This window comes from Lontra canadensis, unplaced genomic scaffold (genome assembly GCF_010015895.1).
Source record: "Lontra canadensis isolate GAN:19392208 unplaced genomic scaffold, GSC_riverotter_1.0 scaffold11, whole genome shotgun sequence".
Classification (NCBI taxonomy): Eukaryota; Metazoa; Chordata; class Mammalia; order Carnivora; family Mustelidae; genus Lontra; species Lontra canadensis.
In genome coordinates, this window is record NW_022631005.1 from 16612888 (window position 1) to 16637363 (window position 24476).

Genomic DNA, 24476 nt, shown 5'->3' on the forward strand with positions numbered 1-24476 from the left:
CAGAATGCTGAAAAATAGGATTCAAAGGTTGTCTTAACACTGGAGGTGCATCTGTTAATTGTTCCAGGAGAACCAGGTAGCCATATTCTATACTGAACAGAAACACATGGAAGACAGGATATCACTGTTTGCAAGTAGGAATGCTATTTGCTTCACTTGGGTAATGTTGGGGGCTTACCAAAAATTGTTCTGGCACAACATCTACCAGCATGAATGTTAGGAGGGTTCTAACACTGTGAGTGCTGCTATTTTATGAATGTTTTATCACTGGCTTGAAAACAAGAAGTTTGCAATTGAATCAACAGCATGTCAGACAGACAAAATATTAAAAAAAAAAAAGAACATTAGTGGGAATTATTGATGTCCCTATTGTGAAAACAAACTGAAGTTAATAAGAAACTTGATCCTCTTAACCGATTAACAAAAGTCAAGTTTTAATTGCATGGCTTCCCAGACAAATCAAGTGGCACTGTTAACTTGAGCATTGGTTGTTTAGAGGGTGCACTAATGGGGGGAAGTTGCTGCATATTCAGTTACCCACCTCTTTTTTCGACAGCTTCAATGCATTGCTTTACAAACCGTGGAACTGTGGAATTTTCACGTTCACACACTGTGTGCAGATGAGAGCCAAAAATTTGATCTGCAAAAGAAACAAAGATGAGCTTCATTAAAATCCAAGATTGCGTTGTTCTTTAATTTGATTCTGTTTCCATATCCACTGGGTGCTGAAATCTGTGTCTTGCATAGGAATCGTTGTTTGGTTTTTTTTTTTGTTGTTGTTTTTTTGCTTGAATTCCAAAGGGTCTACTGCAGAGATACAAAGGCCATAACTCCCTCCTTTATGGAACAGGACTCTGGGCCCAGAGAAAGAAAATGAACACTCTGCCATCGATTAGGCCGGGATGACAGAGTAAGTTATAGTCTCTCTGGGCATAACTTTATTGTTTATAAAATAATGACAACGAATTAAGAAAACTTCTACAAAGTCATTAATCTTAATGAATTGGTGTCTTGAATGTTTTAGAAGAAACTTGTTAATGATCACCAAAATTATAATTTTATAAGTATATTTAGAAGATTTGTTCAGTGGGTCAATGATCTTTGAAGAGGCAAGTTCCAGGAGATTTACTTTGAAGTGGGTTTCTTAACATTTCTCCTGCCTCGAATGCCCTTCTTCTTCCCTCATCTAAGTATCCCCTTTCCTTTATAGCTCAGCTCTGACCACACTTTATCCACAAACTCTTTTCTTCCTCTCTCGGTTTTGTGTCTCCTTTAACATCGGTTCTTTGGAATACCAGTTCCTCAGGATGTTGATAGGCAATTTGGGGAAAAAAGGCCTGTGATCAAAATGGTTTAGCAATGTTGGGTTAAACAAAGTTAAACAGGTTTCTTTCATGTGTATTTTTACAGCCTGTGACAGGCCCCTCTGCGCTGGGAATCTTCACAAAGGCCTGGAGGATGCACGATTTCCCAAACTTATTTGAGTAAGATCCTTTTATTTCAAAGGGCATCTCTCCAGACTAATGCTTCTGAGAACACACTCTGAAATCCTAGCCTAGTCTTCTCATTTGAAACACGATTTATACTACCTTGTATTGTGTACTTACATTTATGATATATGGAATGTATTTTCTCAAAGCAGATTTGGAGTGTCTACGTGCTCTATGTGTTTGCAGAGTCACCAGTGCTTAGCATAGACTCTGGCTCACAGGATTCACTCACAGATATTTTTTATTGCAGTAAATTATACATAACATAAAATTCACCATTTTAACCATTTTTACATGAACATTTCAGTGGCATTAAGGACATGTACATTCTTGTGTAATCATCACCACCATTTCCAGATTTTTTAAAAACAGCATAGATGTTTATTACTGATAGTGAATCAAATACTTGGTAAGTTCAAGGGCTTCCTGTCTTGCTCAAAGTGAACTCCAGTTCCCTATTGCAACTTCCAAGGTAATACATGACCTGCCCTTCCACCCATTAATTGATTTCATTTGCTCCCTCTCTCTCCCCCTCATCACTTGCCTGCAGCCACTCTGTCCACATTACTGAGTCTTGTCTATGCCAAGCACACTTTTGCCTCAGGGACTTTGCACTTATTATGACCTCTACATGAAACTTGCACTAGGTCTCTTTTGTAGCCTTTCATACCTACTTCTTTTCTAAAAATGGCCCCACTGCACTAAGAACTCTCCATGATACTTCCCTGTTTTACTTTCCTTAGAGCACTTATCTCTGCCTAGTATATTGGATTGATGTGCTTACTGATTAGTTTTCCCCTGCTTAGAATGCAAAACCCAGGAGAATAAAGACCGCACCTATTTCCTTTCTTATTGGGTCCCTAGTAAGTAGACAATGTTTGACATATACTAGAAGTTCAATATCATTTATTAAATGATTGACTTCAAGACACTGTCTTAAACATCAGTGGAGGTCTTCAATATTAAAAAATATGTGTAGTAGAAGTGGGGAGAAAAATAAAATGCAGCATAACAGAATGGTAAGTGAAATATTACAAAGAGGTAGTCAAAATGGAATGTGGTGAAACTTGAAGGAAGTCATGTTTTTCATCCATTTCTTAGAAAAGGTGATGGCTTTGAATTAAGGACAACCTGGCAGGGAAGAAAATAATTAAAGCTAAAGCATGAATATATTTCAATATGAAAATGTACATTTTCATCTAAGAGACAGAAAGATGATAAGCCCAAAACATATCAACAGAATGTAAAGAAGTTGGAAATAATCATGGGTATTTGGTTTGAATACTTGGTCAAGTAACAAAGATTAGTTCAAAAAAAGTGAGCCACCACTATAGGAAAATAAAATGACATAAACTATTATTTAAGAAAAATATCCCACAACTTCAGATGGAATAATTTAAATTGGCTAGAAATTATAGTCTGGAAGGATTGCTATAAAGTATAAAAACATCTAATGGAAATTATTATTCAAATCAATTTCACAAATATCTATTGAACATGTGGCAGGACATCAGACCAGCCTTTGGTGCCCACAGAATACTTCCCAGAGAAGAAACAAATCCTCAAGGAAAAGTAAGACCAGTGAAGAGATAAAAGAGGTGACAAAAGGCCATTTAGGGAAGATGGAAGGAAGGTATACAAACACATCAGTGATGGGGAGAATGGTGGGAAGAATGAGATGTGCTGAGGGAAACATTCACTCTTTCTTACTTACAGAAATCTTGATGTATTAAGCTTTAAAAGAAGATGAAGATGGTGTTATAAGAGTTTTAAATATTTAGTTAGGTAGGTTAAATTATTTGAAAGTGTGCAGACACCAGTGATATCTTATACATACACTATTCCCCTCCTGACTTCTTATTTTTAGAGTCCATTCAGAGCCTGAAAATATTCTCTATTGACTTCTGCCTTCCTTGCTGCCCTGGGTAATTAGATAGCTCTAACCAGTCAAATGTAAGGAGAAATGACTTGGGAAGCTACAAGAGATTTCTCTCTCTCTCTCTCACTCTCTCTTTTTTACCAGATGAAAGAAGAGGGGTGTATGAAGGAACTCTTTCTTTTTCTTTTTTTTCCTGCTTTGAACATCACTGTGCAATCATGCGATGCTTGGAGTTACTGCAGCAATCTTATCACCATGAGACAACAAGGTTGCAGACAAAAGCAAACAGGATTTAAAAAGGTCACAAAAAACCTGAGACCTCAATGACATTGGTGAAATTCTAAACTTAAAACAATTATTTTCCAGATTCCAGAAAACAATATGTCCTTTTAAACTAGGTATTCTATCCCCTACAGCCAAAATGTTCATAACCAATTGTGATCGATTGTGGAGAAGATTGAACACAGGGAGATTAGTTAAAAAGCTAATGTAATCACCTTGGAAGGTGTTATGGAGACCAGAATCAGGAGAGAGTTGTGGTAAATGTAATCATTTTTCAAGATTCTTCTCTTCTCTGAAGTAGATTTGTACATTCACCCCTTTTGCCATGTGACTGTGTGGTAAAACTCACTATAGTGGGTAACACTTATTTTTCCCATTTCACTGATGTTGGGCTTGGCTATAGACTTGTTTTGGACAATGTAGTGTGAGTAAAAATGACAATGTGTCAGTTCCAGATGGAGGCCTTAAAATGCATTACAGATTTCTACCACCTGACTGCTTTCTGCTTTTGCCAAGATAAGAACTTCCCTGGATAGATGCTGCCCTTTCAGTCTGGGATCCAGAATAAATACACATGGCACAGATTGAGGCCTTACACTTAGAATAGAGCTGTCCACTAACACCTGCCCCAGGCTACTTGATCCATAGACATATGAGAAATAAATGCTTTGTGTTGTATGTCACTAAGGTTTTGTATTTGTTATGCAGCAGTAGCTTACTGATAAAGACATTAACAGGAGTCCAGGTTGTTGGTGAAGTAAGCTATGCTATGAGAGTGAAAACAAAGAGAATTAACAGGACATGGAAACTGAAACTGGTGAGCAAAAAAAAAAAAAAAAAAAAAAATTAAAAAAAATTAAAAAAAATAGATGAAAACAATTCTAAATTTGCTAGGAATGTGGAATCTTGCATCAGTTTAGATTCACCCCAAGGAGGAGTCCTAAAGGAAATTTCTCTCCCTTTAAAATGAACTCATTGTGCTTTACCTAATATGATGGCAGTTTTTAACTCTGTATTCTTTCCAGATCCATTTAATTCTATAAAGTTCAACTCAGTGCATATTTCTTGAGCATCTGTCATGTGCTAGATATTGTAAAGAATACAAATATTGATTCACTTATTCAGTAACTATTTATTACATGCCCACTATAAGCCAGACACTGTTCTCCAGCCAGAAAATGCAGTGATGCAGAAAGCATGATCTCCTATAGTCTGGGGAGGTGGTGGGTAACTCTCACAAACATTTATGATATAATGTGATTAGTGCTATCTCAAGGCTGTGTAATAACAGCAGTTAAGCTTCATTGTACTCTTACACTAAGCCAGGCATGGTTCAAAGAATTTTATGTATTCTAACTTATTAAATCTTTACACCAAGCCTCAACTCTTTGGTGGTAGATACTATTAACCTGATTTTATGGGCGAGGGAATGGACGCCAAAATATTGAATCCTATGTAAAGTTACAAAGTATCAGGCTTTAGGGAAAGAAAAAAGACAAGAAGCTGACCTGTGACAATGGAAAGAAGGGGTGATTTTGTAGGATTTGTTAACTGGATGCAGAAGATGAGTCAACCCACCAGAGAAGACTTCCTAGTTTCTTGCTCGAGTAAAAGAGACTGACATGCAGAAGGAACCCTCAAAGTTTGCAGAAGAATAAAGAGACTGGTTATCAGGAATGTGGATAAGCATTTCAGATGCAGGAGAAGGATGGTGGGAGATAAAGGTGAAAAGTTCTCATTGAATTTTGACAATTCAGAGGCCATTGGTGACCATGAGGAAAAAAGTGAAAAGATCAAATGGACTCCTGCATTAAGAAGTTTAGTGCTGGGAATTCATTAATTATAAAGGAAGGTGGGATTTGGGTCCCATCTTGAGCTGGGTAGATAGGAGTGAACGTCAACTGCCGGGTGTTCCGCCATAATGCCCTGGAGGGAACGAGGTGTGCTACTGGCTACTTTTTGGTTTTAAAGTGGGAGGTGGGGGAGGTGCATCACTGCCACTTACTGGGTTGTCCAGCCAAGCACAGGCAATACCTCATTGAGAAACTCCCCTCATGATTGCCAAGTGTCCTGGTGAGAAAGGAGCCTTGATATGATCAACATCATTAGACAGAAGGGAGATGTTTGCTTTGACTAGTTACCAGAAAAACCAAAAATTGTCTTCTTAATTCTAGCCTCTCTTTAAACTGGCTATACTCACCCAAGAAACTATGGCTCTGGAATTAAGAATTTAATCTCTGTGGTGAAGCTGATTAAATGCAAGGCTGTAACTTAAGCCAAGGCAACGAAATTCTCCCTCACAATGATTAGAAGTGGGATACTACAGACTGAGGTAGTAAGCGCCGTAAATAGTAAATAGTAAGACTTAAATAGCAAGACTGCCTAGATTTAGACACTGGATACCAGGGGCAACCATATGGGGAGATGGCTGTGTGCAATGGGTGACTCAGTCCAGGAACTAATTTGCAGAGAGAGGTGAATGAAGCAGACATACCCTAGGTCCTCACTTTCTGATGCCTAACTCCAGAGATCATCTATCTCTTCCATGAGGTGTTATGACATACCCTGGGTTGTGACAACAGCTCCCATTTTATTTGAATATTTTTGAGTGAACTTCTATTTACTGCAACCAAATAAACTTGACCAGAGCATGAACATAAGCATTGGCCGGAAGGTTTCTATTGCCCATAATAGAAAGTGCCAGTCTTGGTTAAACAGTGAGACCCACTGTCAGAGATGACACTGGTTGGGAAAAGTATGGTGGATATCTATTGCTTTTACTGGCGCTGCAACTATCCTCCTATTCTCTGGTAAGATCACTCTGATTTTCCTTAGGGAATGATGCCTTTCTCGTGTGGACTGCCATTTAGTTTGAGTGGTGCTGACTCCACCACCACTAGCTCCAGGGATAAACATGAATTTCCTCATGTTCAGACATGAACACATGGCCCAAGCTGATCTGGTGGAGAAGTCCTAAGGCTTTTTCCAGTGCTACTGGGAAAGAGGAGCCTTATTTCTAGAGGAATTGACTAACTATTGGGATAGGAGTCTGAGCTTCTAGAAGTTATGTTGCCACCTTCTGGGAAAACATACTGGAGAATTAAGCCAACAGAGTAGAAAACAAGCTGAGTGATGGAGGAAGTAAAGATTTGATAGCATTTGTGCCCCTAGATCCAATCATGCCTGAAGCCATCCTTGTCCCGTGGAATTTTCAATTAAGCAGTCCAATAAATTCCATTCTTACTTTTGCAGTTTGGACAAGTTTCTATCAATTACAATGAAAGGAATCTTGACTACAACACTAGCCTTCAACATAAAATGATGGATCATGTAATTTAGAGGAGATGATGATGCACAAGAAATGACTTTGCAAAGTAAAAAGTGTTATTTAATGAAAATAAATCAGAGATTTAGCTAAAACGTCAATGTCAAATTTCAGGGCTGTGGTGGAATTGTCACCCATCTGTAAATTTGATACAATCCAGGGTTTGATACCAAGGAGGACCATTAAACTGCAGGAATGTGTTTGAACCACGGAACTTTCTATCTTAAAATAGTACAAGGAAAGGGGGAGGGAGAGAGGAAGTATTCTGTTTCTTGGCAAGCATTAATGAACTAGCTTTGCCCCCTTAACTTCCATGCCTGTTGTCCTGGCACAACACGAAGGATTATTTCTGCTTTCCCCTTCCTTATGCTATTCCAAAAAAACGGAGCAGCCCAGAACCCTGAGCTCCAGACTCCCTACCTATATTCCCATCTGTGGGCTCACTGGTAATCCTTTATTCCTCTCTTAACAACTTTTTGTATTTAGAAAACACCTCTTGCTTGAGGTACCAATATTTTTGGAATGCTCCACAAATGCCTATGGCCTTGGCTAGTGTGATCATTATGTCTTCCTTCTCCTGCTTCAGCGTTTATACCAGGGGTGGCAGGCAACACATTGGTTGGAGAAAATCCATTTTCAGCAATTTTTCTTTGAAAGCATCTTTTGGTGAGAAAAACAAATAGACCTTCCACATGACTGCACTTATAAATCATGTTGTTTACATAATGAATTAGAGTTTAACTAGGAAATGGTGGTTTTTAATCTTTAAGCTCTCAAACTTTTGACCGATTTAGTTAGTTCATCAGCATAACCAGGTTAAGTCTCCCAGATTACAAATTAGCTTCATTCTCCCTCATCTCTGCTATATATTTTTTGACAAATTATGGAAAGAACACCCAGTAATGGGATCTTTGTCAGTTAGATTCCAAATGAATCAAAACTATGAGGAAAACTACTCAATAGAGGCAGTTAAATGTTCAAATAATGTGACGGTGTTATCATCATTTACCCAGGAAGACAGTCTCCACATGCTTTTCAAAATGATTATTCTGCTTTCAGGACACAGGGCTGCTGTTGCAGCTAGTCCAGTAAATTCTAAAAAGGAAAACAAAGCACCTAGAACTGCACATACATGAAGAACATAGAGGGGAAGAGGAAACAATAATAACAAATCGAGGGGCTTAGACCCACCCATCCTTTTGGTCACGAGGTGTATTTTTTAAGGGATTGGGCTGCAAAAAAACCAAATCAAAACAAAACAGAAAACACTGGGGGTTTGTCTATTTATTTATTATCTTTTATTTATTTTTCTTTAGAGAGAATGCACGTGTGTGCCTGTGCACACATGGGAAGTGGGGGAGAAGGGGCAGCGAAAGATGGGGAGAGAATTTCAGGGAGGCTCCACACCCAGCATAGAGCTTGATGGGGTTCAATCTCACAACCCTGAGATCATGACCTGAGCCGAAATCAAGAGTCCAATGCTCAACTGACTGAGCCACCTAGGCACCCGCCACCGGGGGCTCTCTTACACAAAGAATTTATTCAAATATTAAGGAATGACAGTGAGTGGGGACTCCAAGAATTTACTAGGAACTCAAAGTAATTTATTAATTACTCGAGGCTGGAGAACCAGTCTTGGAGATGTTTCAAACCAAAGGTCCCAAGGAAATCCATGACATATGCTGCTGGGTCCAGAGTCTTATAACTCTGATGGCTGGGTCAGGATGCTCTTTACATTACCACTCCACCACCAGCATTGTTCTGATGACTTATACTATTCAATTGCTCAAGGTGGGATGTCCAGTTAGTTGAAATTATGTTAAAAATGGGGTTGGGATAAGAAAAAACATAGCCCTGGTGGCTTCAATAGTAGGTAGCCTGCACTTGAAATATTTCTCCCTCCACAATGCTACGCACATAAGCACATCCTCTCCCAATAAGTTGCTATAGGGGAGGGGCAGTGGATACTGAAGGGCAGAAGTAATATTTCCAACATGGGTAATTTCAGCAATTTAACCAAAATTTAGCTTTGATTTTAAACTATAAGTAACATTTGGTTTTATTTTTGACAGTAGGTTTCTAGACCAGAACTTTCAGATTACTTATCAAAGAATCCTGTTTCTACTTTTATCTTTTATATTTTCTCCACTTCCATCCTTATTACTTTTTCTTCTTCCTTAAAATACCATATAAGTCCTCATCATATAAATTTACTGCAGCTTTAGTGATAATTTTTGGAGAAATGGGTGATTTAAGTAAGTACTATAATTTACAGATAGCTTATCTCTTGAACTAAGATTCAGAAAAACATGTTTAATGCTGAAACACTACTGAATTTAATCTGTATTAAGTGCTTCATAAGGTACTGTGTTATTTTACAATGCCTTCAGGCTTTGATTAAAAGTATCAGTTACTGCTTTTTGATACACAGACACCAAAAAACTGGGCTGATTCTCTGCTGAATCTCTAATATACACTGCAAGTGAAGTAAATTTCTCTTACTGCCTTGTTTACTTGTTTTTTTTTTTTTCTCATAAGAGTCAAATACAGGGGGAAAAAAAGCATAATTATTTTAACTTTTAAGTAGTTTGGAATCTAAATAAATAGAAATTCTAAATATATACACTTTTGTGTATAGTTTCCCCACACATGTTTATTCATACTTGCGTAGCTCATTAACCTAATAGATTTTAAAGTCCCTGGTGGATAATGATAATGTTCTGGAAGGACTGGCCTGGAGGAGATTTTACCCAGACTATGGAGAAGATATCCCCAAACAAGGGAAGGCTGTAGTCTGCAGCCTCCAATCAAATTTGGACAGTTGGATGCAGGAATAGTGTCTTGACACAAGCAGCCCAAAGTTGAAATTCTGAGACAGGCCCACTGTCACCCAGACAGAATGAAGGAGTTCTTCCCCACCTTCTCCTATTTCCTTTTCTTTCTTCTTTTTTCAGGCTTCAAGCTGTCCCCACCTTTCAAGATTTTACCCTCAACCCCAAACAGTACTTGATAGAAGTACTGTTTAGCTCCTTTTTCTTTTTTTTTAAAGTAGGCTCCACACCCAGCATGGAGCCCAACGTTGGGCTCAAACTCACAATCCTGGGATCAAGACCTGAGCTGAAATTAAGAGTGGGGCGCTCAACTGACTGAGCCACCCACACATCTTTGCCCTCTTCTTTTAAGCTTCTAAACTCTCATGGAAATAGATCTCAACTCAATTTTGGTCCAGCTAACCCAATGGACATTTTGGGGAGTCCACTAGTCAGAAAAAAATTCTTATCTTAAACAAGGAGTTTATTACCTCAAATGAAACAGGGAGTATGAGATTTTTTAATATTTGTCTACTCTGGGCAGCAACTTTATCCTATGCTTCTCCATCCTTTTGTTTACCCAATGCAACACAACACAAAAATATACACATAAACATGCATACTGACCTCCACATGCATGTGCACAGAATCACAAACAACAATATAGAGAGTGGTCTGACCAAGTGAATATTTCATGAATTTTTGTATTCATTCATCTTTTGTATCCATCCCTGAGTATTTACAATGCCTGCCAGGGATGGGATAATGAATAGAACACTCTCTGCCCTCCTACAGCACTTTCTGGCTTCATACAGCTTAGATATAAATGGGAAAACAAACTCATAAAACCATTAGCATATAATATACGTATGATAATGTTTGATATTGATAGGTGCTATGAGAAGAGAAAGTAAGACAGGGAGATGGAGAGCCAGAGGGAGGTATTATTAGGGAAGACATTTCTGAGGCTATGCCATTGAGTCAAGATCAATAGAAGTGAAAGTGTGAATTATGCCTATACATGGGGAGTGTGTTCAATCAGAGGAGCAGCCAATGCATAAGACTGGGGAGTAAGCATAGTGTAGTCGGGGAGCAGTAAGGAAGCCTGTGTGGCTGGAGGGAGATGACAAACAATAGATGAAACTGAAAAGGTAGTCTGGGGACCAAAGCAGGTAGAATCTTGTAGGTCACAGGAAGGTCATCAGATGTTATTTTAAGTATGATTTTATTCTAAGTAATTGGCAATTATTGACCATGGGAGTGAAATAATGTGACTGATGTTTTTAAATGGTCCTTCTAATTGCTGTGTGGAGACTATATTTAAGAGGGTCCAGAAAAGACAGAGAGAGGCCAGTTAAGGGGTTAGTGACATAGGCAAGATAACGGTGCTTAGATAAAGCTGGTAACAATGGGAGTGATTAAATGTGGTTGAATCTGGAATATATTTTAAGGTGGTTTTGCTGATGAGAGCAGGAGAGAGAATAGAACAGAGGGTGACTCCAGCTGGCAGCTGGCAGTAGTATTTCCTGAGGTGAACATGCCAGAGCCGGGGAATCAAGGATTGGGTTGCTCTAGATAAATGTGAGATGTCAACCAAACATCCCAGGATATGACAAATAGACATCTGAACATGCAAGTTTGGAGTCTTGAGAGTATGGAGCATGAGGCTGAAGTTTTAAGTTTAGAAAGCCTACAGATAGAACTCGAAGCACTGGACTGCAATATGTCAGCCCTGGAGTATTTGAATAATGCCCAGTAGTTTGAGGAGAAGAATGAAAAAGGAGGAGAAGTCGAAGAACATAACATAGGGTAACCCAATGCTGTGAGGCTGGTGAGAGGGAACAGGCCCATCAGAGGAGTGCCCATTGACATAAGAGCTCCAGAAGAAGGAAGATGAAATTGTTAATAAAGAGTAATTGTAAAACCACTGAAAGATTTTGTGTCCTTCTTCCTTTCCTTTCTACCTCTTCCCAGGCAACAACTTCTCAGGAGGTAAAATGGAGTAAAATGGTCTTTAGTCTATAAGATACAGCTCATGGTCCAGCTAGAAGATAGTACAATAATCAAATGATGAAATTATAATTCAGAATAAAGAGAAGAGAGGACTAACTCAGGATGAAGAAGACAGGGGTGGCTTTAAGGAGTTGGTAACTTTAAGCTGGAAGCATGAAAATGAATAAGTTTACTAGGTAGAGGAAGCTGGAAAAGAATGTTCGAGGGGAAGGAAACAATACACAGTGAACAAGATAAATGTAATTTTTTCTTTTCCTTTTGTACTTCCTTATTTTTTATATATTTGAAAGAGAGAGCACACATGAGAGAGCACAAGCAGGGGGAGAGGCAGAGGGAGAGGGAGAAGCAGGCTCCTCACTGAGCAGGGAACCTGATGTGGGGCTGGATCCCAGGACTCTGGGAACATGACCTGAGCCAAAGACAGATGCTTAACTGATTGAGCCATCCAGGAGCCACTCTTCCTCTTGTATTTCTACTGCTTGCTTTTCTTTCTTTCTTTCTTTCTTTCTTTCCTTCCTTCCTTCCTTCCTTCCTTCCTTCCTTCCTTCCTTCCTTCCTTCCTTCCTTCCTTTCCATTCTATCACATTCTCTTCTGGTTGCCAAATGAATACATAAGTGAAAGAATGAATAAGAGAAAACAATGCATACAAAAAATATGATTTCTATCTAAAGACTGTGCCATGATCAGTTAAATTGGAGGAAAATATATTTCATTTTAGTTTGCTTTAGCGCATTTTGGAATTATTAACATGGCTAACTTTTGTTTAGCAAAGACTGATTATTTACATTTTGAATTGGTGATATTTTTTGTTTTTGGTTTGCCTGTCTTCATTCCGTTGGAGTTACAGAGGGTACTAGCAAAAGAAGAAGGGGATAAAATTCAAAGACATCAAGTTTTGCCTCCTTATCCCATATTGATATACACTTTATATTCTTAAAATAGAAAACCGTCCATAAAATTCAATTGCTCAATCACATAACTTACTGTAATTATTCTGAAGTTAAAGCTTTTTATCAATTGGGTTGTCTACTTACTTGACTTAGTAGGAACTTTACTCACCTCTTCCTCAACTTACCATGGAGTTATGTCACAATAAACCCATTGCAAGTTGAAAATATAAGACAAAAATGCATTTACTACACCCAACCTATTGAGCATTGTAGCTTAGCCCAGTCTATATTAAACATGCTCAAATGCTTACATTAGCTCACAGTTGGGCAAAATCATCTAACAAAAAGCCTATGTCATAATACAGTGGTGAAGAGCTCATGTAAGTCAATTACATACTATACTAAAAGTGGGAAACCGAATGGCTATATGGGTACAGTATGGTCGTAAGTGCATGGGTTCTTTACCCTCATGATCCCGTGGCTGACTGGGAACTGCGACTCGCTGTCACTGCCCATTATCAAAAGAGTATCATACCACATATCACTAGCCCAGGAAAAAAGTCAAAGTTCAAAATTTGAAGCACAGGTTCCACGGAAGTCATATCACTTTTACACCATCATAAAGTTGGAAAATATTCAGTTGAACCATGTAAATCAGGGACCGTCTGTGCTGTGAAATCAGTACTTTTATTTGTTTGAGTGACAAATCTAGGGAGAAAACTTGATCCATAAAATTTATTCAGATAATTGATTGAATTAATTTTAAATTATTTCATTTACCTTGTCAGCCCAACGAATATAGACTAAAGCTAGAAATACCACTCAGTGACTGATACAAGTTGAGAGATTCTTTTAGGGTAGAGAGGGTATGACCATTTTGACTTATTCTGATTAAAAGTAAAATCTAGGAAAAACTCTATACTTTTCCTAATATCAGCATAGATTTGTTAGAATCCCAGGTGGTATGACTTCAATTGATTTGCATGAATGCAGAGTTCAATAAGAAAAGATTCAAATTTAGTTGGAGTAAAACTGCTTAATGATTCTAAATATTACTTGTAATATATTACTATAACGGGTTTGAATACCTATAATGGAGTCTCTTTCATTTGGGTCTTAAGGGTGTTATCACAGCCACTAATGCTGAGTGCTAGGTACATGCTCAAGTACCTGAGAGGAAAGCACTTTAGGTTAAAAGCACTTTCTCTCCTCAGCCTTGGGTTAAAAGCTATTTCAGGATTCTGTTAAAGGCATTCTTTGGTCCTCAGCTTCAGCTTAAAAGCAGCTTTGATGAAAAGTGCTTTGAGGCAGGTGAAGGATTTTATAATAAACCATATTAGGAGCCAGGGAATCATGTGATTCTGTGGAAGTGTTGGTGAGCTCCATGGAGGTGTGGTGCGAGTTCTGCGCGGGTCTGCCTGTTCCCCATGGGCGGCTCTGAACAATGTGGTCCTCTGGTTATTCTATGCAAAGAAATTGAAAAAACATTTCCAGGAATGTAATTGGAGAGAGGGGGATATGAGACTAAATTAGTAGGCCATGATGCACATGTTTCCGAAACATTTTGTCTCTTTTGGGCTTCCAGTCAAATATAGTGTGTTTCTCTTTTTTAGCCCTTACTTTATTTTTTTTTTTCAGCCTTTCCTTTAGAAAGTGACTATGCAACAGCACTTCTAGAACACCTTATCCTGGCCCGAAGCTGCCCACGTAACTGAATAAATCGATATCTCATTGTGAGATACACTTTGTGTACTGCGCATTTTCTGGATTCATTGCACACTCTTTATATTACTTTTCTGGCTAACCAGACCTCCCATTGTCAGGGAAGGAGTGCACGTAAGGGTGGAATGGAATAGCTCAGTTGGGTTTGCCTACTGAATTAGTGCAATGATGTTTACCTCCCAGACACGGAAACTGAAGTATTGGTATTAGTGGGTGAAAAGACAGTGACTTAAGAGGAATTTTGAGCTTGCAGGGGTCAAGGGAAATTCAAGAGAGATGGCAAAATTGCACATGTATCCCAGCTAAGTGCCAGGGAGTAGATCTGACTTCTTCTGAGGAGAAGGTCTCACACGGACTAGAAAGAAGCCATTTTCTCACTTTGTGAGATTTAGCCTAAGAGCTGTTGCTTCAGGTCCTAAAACACCAGGTGAAACGTGCCAGTAGCTGAGAAGAGCAGTCTCCCCATTTGCTCTGGAGACAGAGTGAATCTAAAAGTGCTGTGGGAACCAGAGCTTCAGAGTACTGTTCGGCATGTGGAAGGGTTTGTAGATTTGGAAGCTCTTGGATAGCACCAAGGATGGGAAGAAGTCATGTCTCAGAAGATACTGGCTGCATGGTTGTGGTGAGATGCCTGCCTTGTGCAGTTTGTAGGTAATGAAGTGTCAAATGCAATACTTTCCAGGTGTTCCCAGAAATAGCCAGGGAGACTTTAGAGAAGGGTAAAGTCTGAGTTGTTATGGCTATACAACTGGGAGTCACAACTTAGGATATTTGTGTCTTATTATCTGTTATTTTATTCATATCCACAGGCTGCTGTGGCATGGCCCACTGTGGTTAAATAGGAAATAAATAAAATTAGATAAAAAGCACTAAGAACATCTTTTCATTAGCTTTCCAAAGTGGGACAAGTTTGCAGGGTATGGAAGTGCTTCTTTTTTATATATAGAATATTTGTAAGCAGTGCTAAAGTGTCTAACTTGTAAGAAAGGAATCTCATCTTACACATCTGGGTCCAGTATGCAGCCCATTGTTTTCTGCATGGGAGGTCCCCAGTAAATGTTTGTCAAATGAGTAAAAATGAATAATGAGCACTAAATGAATAATAAAATTGCCTATAAAATCCAGTACAAACTTCTGAGCCTGGCACTGCTCAAAATACCTGCCACAGACACTTCTCATCCAACTCTTTACCCTGCAGACAAAGCATGGTGCCGATGCTTTCCTACAATTGCACACCTTGAACGTCTCAACCAGCTCTCCACATGTCCAAAGGCTCAGAGTCAAGATTCAGTTTAAAAACCACAGAATAAAGGAAACATGAATCCTTCTTACACTTTTCCCACTTGTAATTTCCCCAAATCCATGACCTCAATGTCCCTAGAGCTTTTGACATTTGATATATTATGTTGTATTTGTTGTAATTTTATCTCCCTTACTCATTTTGTAGGCAATTCTGCTTTATGCATTTTTGTATCCTCTTAGAACATAGTGATTTAAAGAATATATATGAGTAACAATCAAAGCATAAAAAAAGTAAGCATAATTGTCCTTCATCCTTATTACTGGAGAGTGCACGTCAAGCTATAAGCACAATGTGAGGCAGACAGAATGCTCAAAATGTTGGCTTTACTAATGCAATGCCACAAAAATCTCACCCTAATTGATCTGTTTTGCAATTTTCAGAATACCTACTCTGCATTCAGGAGAAATGCTTGCAATATGCCATGCCATAGAGAGAGTAGAATTAGGAGTAGAGTATGAGAATTAAGAGTTATTATTTGCCATGCTAATTGCTCTTTGTGTAGTATCAACAATCATAAGAGGTATTATCTGGAAAGTGTTAGGACAGAAAACTTCATTACCTTGTCCAAACCCTCAAAGCAAGTAAGTAGCAGAGCCAAGACTAGACTTCAGATCTACTTCAAAATTCAGTGATCTTTATGGCTTAATGACTGCAATACATTGTTTTCCTGAGTAAAATAGAATGCATATAGCTCTTTCAAATAGCAAGGGAGAGCTTGTCACCACAACCTTATCACTTCACACCATATGTATCCAGATCCAACAAAGAAAATGGTCTTTCATATATTTCATTATTGCAAGCATTCTTTATGTATCTAAACATATATAAAACTAGGTACAGTTTTCTGGTCAGGTATCTCTTTTTCCCAAGAAAGAGCTGTATTTCTTGTTAGATATTCTAAGAGTCTAGGATTCTAGGCTGGTGATAATGGGGGCAACAGACTGGGAACCTTCTGTAGCAGAGGTTGCTTAGACCACTTCTAGTCTCCAGATGGTGTGCCAAATTGATTAGCACAGACTCCTTCTAGCAGATCTCAGATGAGTGTCTATGATCCAGCTCAGTATATGAAACTGAAACACCACACACATTTCCATGCCAGCCTCTCAGACTCTTGACTGAGAGAACTGCATCTGGGAGACAGAAGTTTCCTTTGGGCTTTTGGTAGTGTTCGTACTATAATAACTAATTGTAGAAACAGATGGCTTTGGGTTATCGCAGGAAAGTGCTTTCCACTAAAACTTTACTCAGAAGTATTTAATATCATCTCCAAAATTTCTCAAATGCAATGAGTGTTCCATATCCCCAACTTTCTTTAGATGAGCTGTTTATTCCTCACTTTCTGGTACTGGACCAAGATCCAGTACCTGTTTCCCTGTTTTCCCCACTACCCATCTCCTGCCCAACAGTCCCTTCTGAGGCCACAACTTCCTGGCCAGGGCTTCTGCTTCCCATTCTGTCTTAGAGAATGAGACAGCCATGTCTACCACTAACACAGTGCCTGGTATGGGGCACTGCACCGTCACACTTGGAATACTTCTCTTCCTATTCTGCGCAGCCACCATGGGAATGCTTTCTCCATATTACCATGACATCTTGAGTTGGACATAACTTCACACACAGATGTGACTGTCTCTTCTTATGTGTGATCAGCATTGTATTTCTAACCATTATTACTTTTCTTCAAGATTATTCATTCATACTATAAATATGTGATCTTTCTGGTTAAAGGGCATGAACACAAGTGTGTTCATGAATAAAGGGAACTTATGCTAGAGAATTTGAGATATCTGACATCATTGGGAATTCTGTTTTTCATGAAGAGAGGGCCTAACCTTGTTGTTTTTTTCGCCGTAAAATGTTTGACTTCTTCAACTGGTAATTATGTAAACATATTTATAGCCCAAACAGGCTCTTATTTCCTCTTTTGACATATTAATTGTTTCTAAAAACATTAAGTGAGGTCCTGTCAAATTCTTTACATAATATTGAACGTTCTCCTATGCTAATTAATTTTTTTTAAATGGAAAAATTGTCACATGCTCAAGGTCCCAGTGCATTTGAAATGTAGAATGACAAAAGATGTAAACACAGTATTCTACTGTTCAGGAAATGAATGTATGAGATGGAGCAAATAATGATGGAGTCTGGGGAGGTGATGCCTTTTCTGAAATTTCGATTATCTGGAAACTCAAAATATTAAGATATCCTTAAGATCTTCTTTTCAGCCCATCTGCTTTCTTATTTCTCAGCCTCTGGTTGCATGATAGATTCCTTCATTGTGAGGTTAACTGAGGCCAGTCCTCTTCCCCCTCCATCCTTTCTTTTCCTGCTATGAGTTTGAGTTCCAAGTTCAAAGGGACAAGTTAGGAGTGATATATTCAAGTTAATGACCTTCACATGTGTTTAACTTGGATGACATCTTCTCTAAAATCTCCCTCCTGTCTAATATGGGTAGATAAGAAAATCATTAAAAAATTGGAGCTCAACAACTGTTGAAAGAGAATGAAATTTCTCTCTTTTGCTCTTACATTTCTGAGGGAATTGGATCTTATGAAAATGTCAATCCTTGTAGCAGCCTCTTAGCTGGCTATCCATGGAAGTTATCCATCACAGCACAAAGCATAACTCAATGGCCATATGCATCTCAGAAAGACATCAAATTGGGTAATTTTAAGATTTAGTCCAGGTACACAGGTTATATTCTGGGGTGAAATTTGATCAATAAATATATAACACACTTTCCTATAAATATTGGCCAAATATATATGACTTATTTAGTTTTACAATCAGACAATATTTTGATTGTCTTACATGTCTGAACATACACATTGCTGGTATTATTGTCAAGTAAATCTCCAATTCCACAAATTGTCATTAGCACTAGATGTTAGTTACATGTCTGCCATATACTAGCTGGGCAGAATGTTCAATTTTTTTTAAATAAATATATGAAATAGGTACCCAATATGTGGCTTTATTTTTCTTCAACAAACCCTAACTTAACCTTATTGATTTGGATTGATGTTTTCTATCAAATATAAAAATCACTTCTAATATTTATAATGGAATATCAAAAGTAAAATGCTAGAGATCATTGAAAATGGGATGGAGTTAGGTCTTAGTATTAAGTAGGAAGGACACTGAACTCTTGGAAAAAATACAAGTTGGAGAAGGCATGTATAAACAGATATTTCTTTCTTATAAACTTCTTTAAGTTTCTCTGAATTCTTTTCTTTGTTGGGCTTTTTCCCTAAGCTGCTATTAAATTGTGAAAGTGCGTTTTCATAAAACCTCTTTATATAAGTGTTGCTGATTTGAGGAGGGGAGAAAAGTTTCCTCATTTCTCTTTTGTGTTCTTTTTTTCCAGTGTGAGAAGAAAGTGTTCAGATCATCTTTTTAAATAATGAAAACAATAATAACTGTTCCTGGGAGAATAGGAAAGCAAAGCAGAGGCTTTGTTTGACTTATCTGTGATAAGGCACTTTGGAGCTCCGGTTTGTGTGAGTTGAAGAAAGAGATGTACACAACACTCCAACCCTTCTATTATGACAGTTTATGCTTCCCATATAGCTTATTTAACTCCAATGCCTGGGAAATAGACACAATTACCACCTTATGGAATGCTACTTAACTTTAAATGTTCCCTCCAGAATAGAAACCCACGTCATCAAAATTTGTCTGTTTCTCAGGAATTATTTCTTCGGAAGGCTTCTGCATACGCCTGTGCAATTTTAAAATTTAACCCAAGGTTGCTTAGAAATAACTATGATATAAAAAGAAAGAAAAAATTCCCACACTAAGGGAGTTTGTTCACAAGAGTTCCTATGAAAGAGCTGTGTCCTATGCCCATGTACACTATAATCATTCACTCTTTCAGCTGCTATCAATTTAAAACCAATGAAACTCCCACACTGAGTCCATTTGAGCAGTCAATTTTAATATCTCGAGGCATCTGTAGTTATTCTGAATTGGCTGCAAAAGCAGAACTAACAAGTTAAGCTCTAACCATAAGTCGACATCAGGCTGGTAAACCATACATCAAACACAGACAGTTAGTCAATACTCCAGTATGAAAAACCAACTAGCATTTTAAAGAAGAGCAACATATTCATAATATGTTTGGCAGTCTGGTTTGCATTGCTTCCTTGATGGCTGTGTATTTAACTTTCCAGTCAACAGGGAGCTCCTCGCACTGGCAAAGCAACATGTTTGAGGGCAAACCAGTCAGTCTTCTGATTTGTGGGTAATATTTCTAAATGAGAAAAAAAGGGAGGGAAGAATGTGCCTTTTGTGAATAAGAATCTAGAGCGTGTCTTAATAGTTGCTTTTTATAAGAAAACTGTTTCAACCATATGTTCTGGATCTTTGCACACAGTCCCTACTTCAAATATTATGTCATTGTCAGGCCATGTGTCTCAATTTTGTGTTTGGAAAATATGGTTGCTTGAAATACCTCTTTCTGTCCCAGGAGTGACTCCATGACAGGGCTGTTGCCTCCCATAGAGAGAAGAAGACAATGAAGAAGAGGAGTATTCAAACATGATCAAGGCAGTCATCGCTTCAATCAAATCATTTCCAAATTTCTGGGGCTGGGGGCCTTGGGCGAGGGGGAGTGAAGGGTGTTTACAACATATAGCTGCCTATTCCCAGAACTCTTTTTATGTACTTTTATTTTATCTTCAAAAAGAAAGGACATATTAAAGGGAAATATCTAAGGAGGAACAATGCTACATAAAGCTTATGTTTTCAGATCTGTTGCCTCAGAAAATGCTTTGATAAAACATACTTACAGCAATACAGTCAATTTCAAAGAAAAGTTGGGAGACATACTTCTCCATAGCGCAATTTGACTAACACTGACAGACCACCAATTATGATTATCCAAATTCAGATATGGTCTCTTGTCTCCTTCCCACAAAGGAAAATAGAAAATGCTGGAATAGCACTTCTGCAACACCAAGTTACTTTCCTGATGACTAAACTTTACAGGGAGAACAGTTACGCTCTATTGTTGCTAATCAGGTAGGGTAACAACTCAAAAGGGATAGTTTCATATGGAACAAAATTTGCCACCACCACCTCAATAACGTGACACAGTTCTTTTTTTCTTCTTTCTCTTGGGAATTTGTGGACTCTTGTTGATTTATAATAGACATGAATTTGAGGGGAAAGATTTGCAGACTGAACTGTCAGTGATACTAAAGGAAATAAAAGAGCAGTATTTTAATCTTAGGATATGTCAAAATGAATTGTTGATATTAATATTTCCTGGGCTTGTAACAGTTCACACATCTGCTGAATGTGGATCCCGATGAGGAGATATTGGTTGTGAGAGATCTGATAGATTCTATCCTTAGAGACACATTCAACGAGCTCATAGTGTGGACTCAAATCCCAATAGTACCATGAGTGAGAAAGGACTGGGACCTCTTTTCTCAAGCACCATAGAAAATTCAATTCATCTCACTGCCCATGAAGCATTTATTCATACATTTGTTCAAAGTAAGTATCAGTGTTTAGGTCACGATGAAATTCTGTTTTCCTCTCCCTCAATTATCTACCTCAACACAAAATGAAATCACCAGCTAGTACTTTGTGTGAGCAGGAGAATTATAAAAACTACAAAGGAGAAAGTGAATAACCAGCACTGGCTTTGGATATAGTTTGTAAGGCCTATGGAGGCCCTGCAAAGCTAACAGGAGCTAAGCTGAAGAATCTTCCACTGCCTGTGAATCTGGGTTTAAGGAGTCATGAGGGAACTCTGGGGTATGAGAACACCTGCTGGAGAACAGCAGGATATCAATAATAAATGCTAACCTTTAAAAAGGGGGATTCTTGTGAACACTGATGCCCCACATCTCTTTCTTCTCTCAGGTGGTTTCATGGAGGGAAGATTTAAGATATGATTAGAGGACTGAAATGGTCACAGACCCCCTCTCCAGAGGGCAGCAGCCTCCTGACACAAGAAGGAAATAGCACATTAGCTTGACTTTTGGTCATCTGCAACGGCTTGAGGATATGCTTCCAAGAACATATAAACTTTGGCTGGTGCACTGTCAGGGATGAAAGGGGGAGATTTTGTATATTTTTTTTTTATAATCTGTACACACACACACACACACACACACACACACGCACACACACACACACTTTGAGTTAAAACACAGAGTATGCCCAAAACATGGTATAGATCCCCTTTCTTATGAAAGAAAAGCCATCTGTATTTACTGGTTCCTTGTTGGTCCTCATGCTCTATTTCTTCTTATTTTATGGAAATGTGTCAGTCCTCAAAATGGAAGGCTTAAAGACAATATTTCAAACTGGCACCAGGATTAGACCAACCTTATAAGGTATGCCAAAACTCTGGGCAATCTTTTAAGGATAGATAGTCCATAGAATAAATGAAACCAGTATCTACTGCCATAGCAAGAATTAATATGGGTTTTAGAGACCACTGGCTAAAAACAAAATGCCAAAATGCTGGTTTTGAATCAATTGGGTCATATTCATTTTATATTCCCAGCACTTAGCATGGCTATTATTAGGCATCCAGTCAGTTTTAGGGCTGAAGCCTGATACTATCTGGCATTTTCTCTTACTTAAAAAAATGGGAAAGATTTTGAGGGCTTGACTCAAAGGGAAAGAAATGTAATTTAAAGAAAGGAAAAAGGAGAATCATTATTATTATTATTATTATCATTGGCATTATTATCATACACAAATACCCAAAATATAGTATATTATATCAGGACATTGTTGATAAAACCATTTTTTGGTTATATGTAAGTTTTTCAGTTATATGTAAGTCATCATCTCAAATATTATATTCTAACTAATGCCTGTGTAAAAGGTCTCTCTCCATAAGAAAGGAAGTTCTTGAACCACAGACAAACCAACTTATTAGTCTTGTTCATTCTGTTTCCCCTTACCTAATTCACTCCCATTTCTCGACCTCATTTTTCTCTTGTTGCTCCAAAGTTATTCTGCTTTTAATATCTCATAAGACCTGGATCATTTCCTCCCTGAATAATGAGCTTTTAAAAGACATGGGCTTAACCTGCTACGCAGGTGCACTTTTTTCTCAACATTTGCCATCTCTCATGGTGACCTGTATTTTATTATTGAACAAAAGATAGCTATGTGGTACTCTATTACCAACACATTTGCTCCCAAGAGCTTTTAAATAACAGAAACTGCCTGGGAACTATAAATGCAAAGGAACCAGGAAGCTTGTAGGCCAAGATAAAGAAGCTTAAGGTTGGCTATTAATTTTGGTTAATATTAAATCATGACATAGCTCACACGTAAGGATCACAGTTCAATTATGAACCATAAAGAAGTTTAAAGGAAAGAAGATTTACAAGATATTTTTAAGCACATTAGTGCATATTGTGGAAGTTGTGGGAATATTTCAGGCCCAAGCAATGATAGACCCATGCCCCAGTATATAAATTCAAATACAATTATTCTCAGACTAACACTGATAAAGTGGCAAAATTGGAGCGTATCTCTACCCAAAGGCATATTGTAGTGTTGCTCATAAATGTTTTGCTTAAATTAACAATGTGGCAGGTAGCTTACTCTGTCACACATTGGTTCTGACAAAATCATTTTAAAAATACTTTTCTCTGAACTCAATGATTTTGCCATTCATAAAGATGACTGTTGAAAGTTTAGGGTTGATAACTTGTATCTGCAATTTGAATGGCAAATCTTTCTTTACTTCTCAATATAATTGACATATTTTATAAAAGTACTATAATTTCAAAGACATTATTTTCTCATGTGATGGAAACCTTAAACAATTAGTTGTGTCTGTGTGGGTAATTACTTAAATGTTCCAGCAATTAGATGACACTGTGTAAGTGGGTGTAGCTAGAAAAGAAAATTAGCTCATGCCCATTTATGTATAAAGAGTACCATGATGAAAATTACCAAAAAGATAAATATGAGCCAACCATAAATTATCTATGCACTTGCCTTGAAGTAAGCAAGTTACTACTGCCTTTCCTTGACACTTGCCAGGATTGATTTCTCAAATTTTAAAGGAATACTTGAGAAAATGGTTTCCCAGGGCCATCTTGATCATAATTTGCTCCACTAACCCAAGTAAAAAAGGAAAGAAGAGAGAAAAAAGGGAAGAAACGGAAGGTGAAAAGAAAAAAAGATGGAAGGAAGAAAATTGCCAAATAATTAAGATAAGCTGGGCACTGTGTAAAATTCTTCCATATTTCATCTTATTTAAATTTTACAATGCAAATTTTGTAGATGAAAAAGTCAGTGACCCAGTATTAAGTTATAGAGCTGGTATAAGACAGAATCCAGCTTTATTTATTTATTTATTTATTAAGATTTTATTAATTTATTGGACAGAGAGATAGATCACAAGTAGGCAGAGAGGCCGGCAGAGAGAGAGGAGGAAGCAGGCTCCCCGCTGAGCAGAGAGCCCAATGCGGGGCTCGATCCCAGCACCCTGGGATCATGACCTGAGCCGAAGGCAGAGGCTTAACCCACTGAGCCACCCAGGCACCCCCAGAATCCAGCTTTAAACGTAACTTAGTAAAATTCTAAAGCTGCTATACTTTCAAATAAACTCAATCAAAAGCAAGGAGTCACAGACTAGAATACATAGACTGTTTCACTGAGAAGATTGACATCCCTGATGACATAAAGGCCCAGACGCAAGGAGAAAATGAAACTCTAGGGGGAAAATACCTGTATGAGACAGTCACCATAAAAAAATGGATCAAACTAAAAAATA

The 24476-nt window shown here is 38.0% G+C and overlaps 1 protein-coding gene across 2 annotated transcripts in view; it reads right to left on the reverse strand.

The window, feature by feature from the left end:
* The window catches only part of ARHGAP15 (Rho GTPase activating protein 15), a 597249-nt gene that overhangs the window by 220578 nt on the left and 352195 nt on the right, over positions 1 to 24476 (reverse strand). For both annotated transcript variants that reach the window (XM_032856130.1, XM_032856131.1), the window contains exon 10: positions 542 to 640. In XM_032856130.1, the coding sequence (XP_032712021.1) occupies positions 542 to 640 (99 nt within the window). The remainder of the gene's footprint in view (positions 1 to 541; positions 641 to 24476) is intronic.